Source organism: Loxodonta africana, chromosome 18 (genome assembly GCF_030014295.1).
Source record: "Loxodonta africana isolate mLoxAfr1 chromosome 18, mLoxAfr1.hap2, whole genome shotgun sequence".
Classification (NCBI taxonomy): Eukaryota; Metazoa; Chordata; class Mammalia; order Proboscidea; family Elephantidae; genus Loxodonta; species Loxodonta africana.
Genome location: NC_087359.1, coordinates 9,415,334 through 9,426,199, shown reverse-complemented (window position 1 = coordinate 9,426,199; position 10,866 = coordinate 9,415,334). Strand labels below are relative to the sequence as shown.

The 10,866-nt window shown below is 37.6% G+C and overlaps 1 protein-coding gene across 1 annotated transcript; it reads left to right on the top strand.

Annotated features, from left to right (window-relative positions):
• The first annotated feature begins 1,947 nt into the window (after positions 1-1,947).
• Positions 1,948-10,223, top strand: LOC100671887 (cytochrome P450 7A1). The gene is made up of 6 exons (XM_003419995.2): positions 1,948-2,024; positions 3,688-3,928; positions 4,979-5,565; positions 7,262-7,392; positions 8,932-9,107; positions 9,665-10,223. Exons 1-6 carry the CDS (start codon positions 1,948-1,950, stop codon positions 9,962-9,964), a joined length of 1,512 nt encoding a protein of 503 aa, XP_003420043.1. The 3' UTR covers positions 9,965-10,223.
• The last annotated feature ends 643 nt before the right edge of the window (positions 10,224-10,866 follow it).

Genomic DNA, 10,866 nt, shown 5'->3' with positions numbered 1-10,866 from the left:
ACATGTAATCTGAGTCCACCGTGTTTCTCTGTCTCCTCTGCTAGCAGCCTGGTCCAGGGCAGCAGCATCTCTTGCCTAGTCCACTGTGGTGGTCTGGCCTCCTAACTGATCTTCCTGTTTTCACTCTGCCGCTACTCCTACATTCCATTCTCCACCCAGAAGACAAGGTGGTCTTTTAAAATCATAAATAAGACTTGTCATGTACCTGATTAAAACTTTTGATTGTTTTGAACTTAGAATAAAATTGATAGTTTTTAACACGGCTGTAATCTCTTATAAGATCTGGCTCCTACCTCTTTCTTTGTCCTTATATCTTAAGCAATTTCCCCCCTGAGAGATGCCAACCTCATTCTTGACTCCTTGTCTTTGCATCTGCTGTTCCCTCTTCCTGTGATGCTCTTCCTCCTGATTTTCCCATGGCTAATCTCTTGCTTTCATGCTGATTTCAAATGTCACATGGGAGAGAACGTCCCTGGTCAGCATATGTACATAAAGTTGCCTCACATCCCTCAACAGTTCTCTAACACTCTGTTTTATTTTACTCATAACATTCTGATCAATGTATTTGCTTCTTTGTTTATTATGTCTCTTCACTGGAAGTGTCTTCATTAGAGTAGGGAACCAGAACATTTTTGAAGAGTTCCTGGTACCTAACAGGTGATCAATTAATATTTATGTATGCACAGAAATAATGTTTGAAAGGATATATACCAAACGATAACAATGGTACCTCTGAGTGAGAAATTGTTGTTTGTTAGTTGCCATCAAGTTGATTCTGACTCATGGAAACCCATGTGTGTAGGGTAGAACTGCTCCATAGGATTTTTAAGGCTGTGACCTTTTGGAAGCAGACTGCCAGGTCTGTTTTCCAAGGTTCCTCTGGATGGGTTCAAATCACCAACCTTTTGGCTAGTAGTTGAGTGTATAACCATTTTCACCACCCAGAGACTCCATGAGTAGGGAATCCCATTACCCATTGCCATCAAGTTGATTCAGACTCATAGCAAACCTATAGGACAGAGTAGAACTTTCCACAGGGTTACCAAAGCTGCAATCTTCATCGCAGCAGGCTGTCACGGCGTTCTCCCAAGGAGCAGCTAGTGGGCTTCACCAGAGCTGCCTCCGTGGGGAGAAACAGAGGTAAAATTATAACTTGACTTTCACTTTCTACCAAGATATGTTTCAGTTAGTCTTAAATTATTTGAAATAAAATGCATTACTTTATCTGAAAAATTAATATTTTCAGTTACAAAAATGGTTCATAGAAAGTTTTGATGCTTAAAATAAACCTTGTTTGGAAGATGTATTTATATGGAATACTTCCTCCTTTGAAGATATTAGATAAGTAATGTGTTACTATATACAGTAAAGTATCTATGATTTTGTAAAAGCACTGAAACATGAAGCAGCATAAAGATTTCACCCAGTTTTCTTTCCTTGGAACTTGACCGCCATATCTCTCTGGTAAATCATTTAAATTGATTTCTTCTCCAAAAGGTAACCAGATCAAATTATTAGTGTGATAAATAATTTATGCTTCTTTTAAAAGAATATTAGATTTTACATCTTTATTGGATATATTCACCCTGAACAGGTTTATTTGTACTTTTTATAGACATACTAGTAATATTAGCTGTTGTCCCCCAGCTGGAATGTTAAATCAACATATGTTTGAGAGACCTTCAACTTATCAAGTATTGCAGGTCTCTGATTGTTTTGGAGCTTCTTCTGATACTTGTGGACTTAGATCAAGGCCAGTTGATACCACTTTTTTTTTTCTATTAGGATGAACAAATGGTTAATTGTTTGCTTTGGTCACTCAAGTTCAAGTTAATGGATCAGGGTTCTATATAAAAACTTTAGCTGGAGTGCCTGCTCAGCAACATCCTTACCTTTCTTATTGTAGATTCTTCTCCCCAGGAATTTTGCACTAGATAATTCAAAACGATGACAATATCTTTGCTCTGGGGGATTGTTGTAGCAGTATGCTGTTGTCTGTGGCTTATTCTTGGAATAAGGAGAAGGTAAGGGAAGTTTTATCTTTAAATTGTCTTTTAGTTCATTTAATGTTCTTTTACTTTCACAGTTACGTAATAAATTTGGTTTTCTGTACTTACACACATTCGTATTTTCTCTTTAAAAATTTTAAAGTGGTCTCTTTTTTATTCTATCTAACAAGAGATATAATCACAGTGTTTCCCTTTTTAGTATTGACACATACCAGTGGTAATGTATAAATGTGTAACGTGACTTACAGAAACCTTGTAAGATCTCTGCGTGTGTTTATGTGTGTATATAAAGAAGTCTGAAGTAGTAAGGATGTAAGTAGCAAGTGGGAATCTGCAATGCAAAGGGTTTCTTTCTAGCATGTGGATGAAACAGATGCTCTGACTCATTAAGTATTTTCTTTTCAGCTAGTTCTTGTACTTTATATACACTCAGTCCAAGTCTGGGCCAACTATATAGCCTGTGTTGATTATTCCAGTACTCTTTTCTTGTTAATATTAACCAGCTTTGGTGGATTGGGAGATTTTCTAAGTGTATGTGACATCCCTTTTGTTTGTATGTATCATTTATTTACAGTGAGTTCAAGAATCCGAGAAGTACAAATAGAGTCAGAGTCAGAGCCATAGTTTATTTAACATTGGGTTGGCACAAAGAGTATTTTGGGGGGAAGGGGCAGACATCTTCTGTTACGTCATTCTCAGAAAGGGAAGCACAACTCCCTGCATATCTCCAGCCATGTAGATTGTTATATGGTGTCTACCATTTTGGCCTTTCGGATATTTTATTCCAGGCTTAGTAGTTTCTATTTTTAATTAGGCTCATTATCCTCAAACTGAGGAATGGAAAATAATTATTTTATGCTTTTTTTTTTATGACTATCAAGAAAGACTCTGGGTTATGGTGAAAAATAATTTCATATTTTCTAATATAAATATTTAAAAAAGCATGAAAGCACATTGAATTACAATTGATTCTGTCAATACTTACCTTACCCAATTTTGTTTTTTAATAAGCTAATTTTTCAAATGAGATTCTGCTTCTTCTCAATGGTTATTACACAATAATAATCTTTAAACTGTGAAGATTTTGGAAACTTCAATTCTGCATTCCTCTCTGTTACACAGTACTCTGGGGCCCTGGTGGCTCAGTAGTTAAGAGCTCGGCTGCTAACCAAAAGGTCGGCAGTTTGAATCCACCAGCCGATCCTTGGAAACCCTATGGGGCAGTTCTATTCTGTCCTATAGGGTCCCTGTGAGTCGGAACCGACTTGACAGCACATAAACAACAACAACACACAGAATTCTATCATCTTTAGAGAAAAAAAAATCAAATGAAACTTTTTGAATTACTAGGGAAGTGATGCTTTGAAAAAATATAAGCACTAGGCTGCAGTTTTACGTTTACACTGAGAGTGAGAATCTTGTTGATCTTGATGACTTTTGTATCTTCATCATCAGGAAAGTGCCTAGCACATAGTAGGCATTCAATAATTGTAGAGTGGATGGATGGATGAATTTAATCATCACTTACCCTGACCCATCTTGTTATTATGTTGATATAATTCATTATTTCAGTAAAACACCAAGGCAGCATCAACAGAAGAAGCACCTATAAACTGTAGAGTAAATGAGAAACCAAACGTATAGTTTTCCATATCTATCATATATTTGTGTTTTATAGGCAAATGGGTGAACCACCTCTGGAGAATGGGTTGATTCCATACCTGGGCTGTGCTCTGCAATTTGGTGCCAATCCTCTTGAGTTCCTCAGAGCAAATCAAAGGAAACACGGTCATGTTTTTACCTGTAAACTAATGGGAAAATACGTCCATTTCATCACAAATCCCTTGTCATACCATAAGGTGTTGTGTCATGGAAAACACTTTGATTGGAGAAAATTTCATTTCAATACTTCTGCAAAGGTAATCCATATTGCATATACACAGCATTCTGTTTGCCTCCTATCTTTTTTATATAAAAATACATAGATCTATTTAGTAATTTTCAGCAGAAAAGAGGAAGACCCTCAATGAGGTGGATTGACACAGTGGCTGCAACAATGGGTTCAAGCATAACAATTGTGAGGATGGCGCAGGACTGGGCTGTGTTGCATTCTGTTGTGCACAGGGTCACTATGAGTTGGAGCCAACTCCACGGCACCTAACAACAACAAACGAGAGAGATGTTCAAGAGAATTGCCCTTATTTGGAAATTCTCAGAAATACAATAAATCAAATTAGACGTCACCTCTTTGTACTAATTATTTTTTTAAAAAGGTCCCAAATAGACTTTTGACAGATACATGATGGATTTGTCATTTCTTAACCAGCTAATGAGGGTCAAATTAAAAATTAAGTACCTTACGGAGCCAGATGGTGCTGTGCTATCTGAGTAAGATAGACACAGTCTCACTTAGGTCGACCATGTCTACACAACCCCACGGTGGGTATAGTGAAAAACTTAGATATTAAATAATTATCCTACCCTGCTCATGCCACACAATCATTTAATTTTGTTAAAGAATTGACCCAGTATTTTGGCATCACATAGATGTAACTGAAGAGGCTCTGCTACAGAGAAATCAGTGGACCAATATTTGCTGAGTTTCTGCAAAGAAATATTAGACATGGTCTCTGCCACTAAACTGCTTAACGTCTGGTTAAAACACATCTACGAAGAATATACAGGAGAACTAAAGATACAAAACATTGTGAATTGGTACCAAATTAGGGTGCAATCGATAAGAACTGGACTTAGTCCAGAGAAGCTTTGCTGGAGAGCTGGGATTCAACCTTGTCCTCAAAAGAAGGGTATAATTTAGCCATTTACTTGTAAACTACTATGAAATTGTGCATGGGAAAGCCAATTCACCTTTATTTAATAAGTGGTGAATTATTAAAGTATCTGGCTTTCAGGCATTTATTAGTGTTGCATCTGTTTAATTCTTTTTTCACACGTTTTATTTGCTGCAGGTGTTTGGGCACAGAAGTGTTGACCCAGGTGATGGACATACCACTGAAAACATAAACAAGACTTTCATCAAAACCCTGCAGGGTGACGCCTTGAATGCACTGGCCGAAGCCATGATGGAAAACCTCCTGCTTGTCCTGAGACCTTCCGTCCTTCCCAAACCAAAGATGGCTGGCTGGGTGAAAGAAGGCATGTATTCCTTCTGCTACCGAGTGATGTTTGAAGCTGGGTATTTAACTCTCTTTGGCAAAGATCTCACAAGGCAAGACTCTCAAAGAGCGCTTATGCTAAGTAACCTTGACAACTTCAAGCAGTTTGACAAGATCTTTCCGGCCCTGGCAGCCGGCCTGCCCATTCGCATGTTCAAGAGCGCTCACCGCGCCCGGGAGAAGCTGGCCGAGGGCTTGAGGCACGAGAACCTCCGCCGGCGGGATGGCGTCTCGGACCTGGTCAGCCTGCGCATGCTACTCAACGACCAGCTCTCCACCTTTGATGACACGGAGAAGGCCAAGACGCATCTCGTCCTGCTCTGGGCATCGCAAGCGAACACCATTCCGGCGACTTTCTGGAGCCTGTTTCAAACCATTAGGTAACTAGCAGCTTACTTATTTGCTCATTTTGGTACAAAGCAGAAATTTCACCGTTTAACTTAAAAAAAAAAAAAAAGGCTCGCGGTACCTTTTGATGGCATCCGTCAAGACACTTGCAAGTGATTAACCTGTGTCAAGGCATTCATTCCCACGAGGTTGGGAGCAGGTCTGACTGGGAAACTCGGTTTATAGCAGCAGAACAGTCCCGGGAAAAGGAACGGACCAGAAGCCACAGAGCTTGGCTGTGCTGGCGCTGGAGTCAACTCAGGCCATCTGGCCCGGCTCCTTGGCTCTTACCCTGCACAGGTCCTTGTGACCACTGACTGAAGTCCATGACCAATCTTCATAATCATAACATGTATTTACATGATCACTTCCTTACGGACAGCAGTCAGCACAATGCCTCTGCCTTATTCCTTCGCACCTTCACAGCCTTTTTCCTTTTATTCCCACTCAGTTAGTAATCGTTGTCTGACTATGTACTTGACAAACTATGATATCTCCTGATCAGTCATAGCATATTATTATTGATAAGAGACTTGGCAAGAGTTTGCCTTTTAAAACTGCATATAACATATTTCCAAGAAGTGGCTGGTGGATTCGAATTGCTGACCCTTTGGTTAGCAGCCATAACTCTTAACCACTGTGCCACCACAGCTCCGTGTTTTACATAACATCGTTTGTTTCCAAAATGTTAATCTTTTGGGAATTTGTTGTTCAAGTGGTTTATTAAATTATTACTGTTAAATTGGATGTTTAGTATCACGTAGACATAAAATTACCATTCCATAGAATTGAGAATGGGCAATTTCCATTGGTGGCAGATAATTTTATGACTTCAATATTAAAAATATTTTAAAACTTAACTTCAGAAATAAAAACCCATCACTGGTTAGTCTCAAATGTTAAATGCCTTTCAAAGTTATTGCTTGAGATAGCTCTGTCTGGAAAAAATTCACTTATTTATGGGAAGGTTACATGATCAATTTAATACCATATAGGTAAAGTCATACTTTATGAGAGTCACACAACTACTTTTCAGTTCAACACTAGTGAGACTGAATGTATTGTAATTATGTCATGTAGATCCCTTACCACGGCTCTGATGCGCCAATAAACTTTAATGCCCTAAAATGAAGTAGTCTTTGTTTCACAATTCAAAGTGCTGTAACAATAAATTACAATATAAATGGAAAAGAAAGCTGTTCTATCTGAAATCATGGTATAAATTTTAAGAGTAAATTTAATTTATCCATTTGGAATTCAGCCAGATACTTTATCATTTTTATCTTAGACATGATTTTTCCTTCTAAATTACTATGCATTTAACCAGTTTGACCCTTCAGTCCTTATTAGAATCATATATTTCTAAAAGCCTGGCCACAGTTTTATTTTTATAAGGAAAGGCCGTTTAAGGCAATGATTCTTGCCAATCTCCAAACATAATTATAAAAGACAGTCAAAAGTAGACCAGAATATCCTTTTCCCACCTTCCCTGGTATCTATTGCTGTTGTTAGTTGCTGTCGAATCACTTATGGTGACCATATGTATAACAGAACAAAATGTTGCTAGGTCCTGTGCCACCTTCATGATCGTTGGTATACCACCTACTTAAAAGAAGGGGCAGAAAGGCCATTTGTTTGCAGATATGTTAGTAAATCTGTGTATTTTTCTTTTCTCTTAACTTTTAATAGGAGCCCTGAAGCAATGAAAGCAGCTACTGAAGAAGTAAATAGAACGTTAGAGAATGCTGGTCAGAAAATCATCCCTGAAGGCAGTCCCATTTGTTTGAATCAAATGCAGCTGAATGACATGCCAGTCCTAGGTGTGCTATGCTCCCCTTTCATTTCACCTAACCCACTACTAACAGCCCTCATCAACATGTGCTCAGTCCTTAATAAGCTCTTGGCGTTATGCTAAGTATGCATTGTCTGGTTTGATTCTCACAACAATCTTATGATCAGGGACTATCATTGTTCCTCTATTACAAGTGAGGGAACCGGTGCTTAGAGGTTAAGTTACCGCACAAAGTCAAATGGTACCAATGACAGCCTTAATGTATGACTCTCAGTCCTACACTGTCATCCTCCACCTTGCACTACCCTAGCCTATCTCCCTTATTACTCTTCTCTGACACTAAACTTATGGTTAATGGTAGCGTATTATTCATTTTAATAAAATAAAGGGAGAAAAAGTACCATCGAGGAGCCACAATTAGCTTCAGTTATCTCTGGTTATTTTATTCTTCTTCTTTTTGCTTTTCTATATTATATAGAAATACAGAAGAATAGTGTTTTTATAGTAAGAAAGAATTTTTTGTTATTTTTTTCTAATGGAGAGAAACCACTCTGTTTTCAAGGGCAATGTCTTAGCGGAATGGAGTAGGAGGCAAGAAGCTTAAGCTGCATGTCAGCTCTGCCCCTAAAGAGAAAGACCTTGGGTGCATCACTTCTCTTTTGGGAACCTTACTTTTCTCACTTGTAAAGTGAAGTGCTAACATTCTGTGAATTTATACATGATCGTGTGATGAGCACCAAAAACAGCGTTGTTACAAAGATAGAAACCTGAAAGATCAAGCTGAATCTTCTCATTAGATCTGCAAATATTGAAGTATTATTTACAGGGTAGTTCTTTTGGTCCCTGGTCTGTATTTTTGTGCAAATAACATGCGAGTTATAGGTTTTGTTAACCATTCAACTCCCTCGCTTATTTTCGTAAGTGAGCTATGCCACACATTGTATGTGTGGGCACCTTATTTTCCAAAAATTCAGTTTGTCTTTGCTCAGGCAGAAGGGCATTACCATATAATATCAGATAGTGTATTGATAAAATGGGCTCTTCTAAACATTGAATTGAAGCTGCGTCAAACACCTGGAAAAACCTTTTATATAAATGTGTTATCAGCATATTTAACCTGAGATTAAATGAAAAACTTTGAATAATTCATTCATAAATGATTTACTGATTTTTCTAATTTTATTATTTTCCTGTAGAAGTATGATTGCTTTTCCATAAAATTATGAGCCTTTAACTCCCATGGATGACCAAGAATATTATACCTTTATCAAAAAATTACTTTTAGCTCATGTTATCAGATTGAAAAACACTTTTCAACACAACTGAATAATTAATTGATAACAGTGTACTGATAACTGAAAAAAGTTGGGGAAATTTTTATCCAGCCACTTTCTATGGTCTGTTCCTCTCTGTGTTCTAGGCTATTAGAAGTATATCTGACTGTACACTATGTGGTCTTTAAACACTTGATATGTTGTTCTTCCTTCTTTCCTTCCCTCCCCCTTTCTTCCTTTTCTTCCCCCTTCTCTCCTTTTCTACCTTCCTTTCTTTCTTTTAAAATATTTAGATAGCATCATCAAAGAGTCTCTGAGGCTCTCCAGTGCCTCCCTGAGCATCCGGGCTGCCAAGGAGGATTTCACTTTGCACATCCAGGATGGTTCCTTCAACATCCGCAAAGATGACTTCATAGCTTTTTATCCTCAGTTGATCCACTTAGATCCCGGAATCTATCCAGACCCTTTGGTAAGTGGTTGTTCTTCAGAGTAAAGTGTCCAGGTGATGTCTACCCAGATCCAAATGAAGAGGAAATTTACTAGTCATTTGATCATTGTGGCCAGAGGGACTGTCCTGTTAATTATGTCAAATATTCATATATTTTGGAAAAGGTAGATAATGGCCTGAATTTTTTTTATATTTTTATCCCTATTTGCCATCATATAATCTCTGCTAGATTATACTGTAATCATAATAAAGCTGCCGCTTTTCTTTTCCCTTAAAAGTTACCTGCTCCCAAGTCCAGAATATCGTTTAACATACTGACTTACCTAGTTTCTGATCTGAAACTTCTGCCTAATTCTGCCTAACCAAAGAGCTAGTCTCCCAGACAGGGTAGAGGGCATCAGTGGTTCTCATTAAACTCCTGTTACTTATTCCTTTATGATTCATGGTGGGGTGTTTACTAAATTAATGATGAATTAGATTTAAAAATAAAGTTACTCTTCAGCACTCCCAGGTCAAGAAAGACATGCATTCCTTTAAAATCATCTTATGGGTTTGTTTTCTTTGTATTTTTATTGCAGACTTTTAAATATGATCGGTATCTTGATGAAAATGGGAAAGCCAAGACCAACTTCTATTGTAATGGACTCAAGCTGAACTACTACTACATGCCCTTTGGATCAGGAGCCACGATATGCCCTGGACGGTTGTTTGCTGTCCATGAAATCAAGCAGTTTTTGGTGCTGATGCTTTCTTATTTTGAACTAGAGCTCGTGGAGCGTCATGTTAAATGTCCTCCTTTGGACCAGTCTCGTGCAGGCTTGGGCATTTTACCACCATTGAATGATGTTGAGTTTAAATATAAATTCAAATATCTGTGACTCTGTGGTTGGAAAAAGAGGCCACTAGAAGATGTTACAGAACCGCAGAGCCCCATTAAGTAACAGTCGCTCTGGACAAACATATTTAATGGAGCTAATCAGCAGGTCCAATTCTGTTCACCGAAACTTGCTTGTGAATCTTAACATTTTGGTGACAGTTCCTAGATCTCAGAAGCTCAGCCTGTGCTACTGAAAAGAACTAGTCTCTAGAAGCACAATAATTTGTTTTCTTTTGAATAAGTGAATGAATGTTCGTACAGCCAGGGACTGAACTTTATTATTTTCAGAGGAAATTTTTTTTTCCCCAGAATGAAAGTATTACAATTGGCAAACTCTTTTTTTCCCCCCTAGGGAAACTGCTATATTTTAATAAAAACCACCCAACAATATCGAGAAGGTACAAATTCACGTTTTAGTGAAGCTGCAGTATTTTTTGACTATATAGTGCAGTTCTTCAGGTATGAACGTACTATTACAAGAAATAGTTTAAAGGAGTATGTCTTGCCTTTTAATAAAGATAAAATATATTTTAGCTTTCTCTATATCCAGTATTCAGGGCTTTTGAAATGGCGATCTCCATGTCCTTAATACATTCAAGATGGTTTTCATATTTTCCCTTTATGCTTTACTTTATTGTTACTGGAAACTCTAATGTCTATGACAGGTTTCAACTATCTTATCTATGTCTTGATTTGATTCCATATAAATGAGAAGATTTTTTCAGAGATTAAAATAAAGAGTTTCTCTGGTATTACTAAATATACATCAATGAAAAGAATGTTACTTTCCTGTGATAATTTGGAGATTATAAACTAGGTAAAAATGACCATTTAAAAGCTTTGATTATATAGGCAAAGAGTTTGTTAGGTACAGCTGGAATTGTGTTTTGTTTAAACTCTTTC

Excerpts from the sequence above, each read along its gene's own strand:
- LOC100671887 (XM_003419995.2), top strand. The coding sequence starts at position 1,948 with ATGACAATATCTTTGCTCTGGGGGATTGTTGTAGCAGTATGCTGTTGT. Across the intron at positions 3,929-4,978 it reads ATTTCAATACTTCTGCAAAG|GTGTTTGGGCACAGAAGTGT; the intron begins GTAATCCATATT and ends TATTTGCTGCAG. Across the intron at positions 9,108-9,664 it reads GAATCTATCCAGACCCTTTG|ACTTTTAAATATGATCGGTA; the intron begins GTAAGTGGTTGT and ends TTTTTATTGCAG.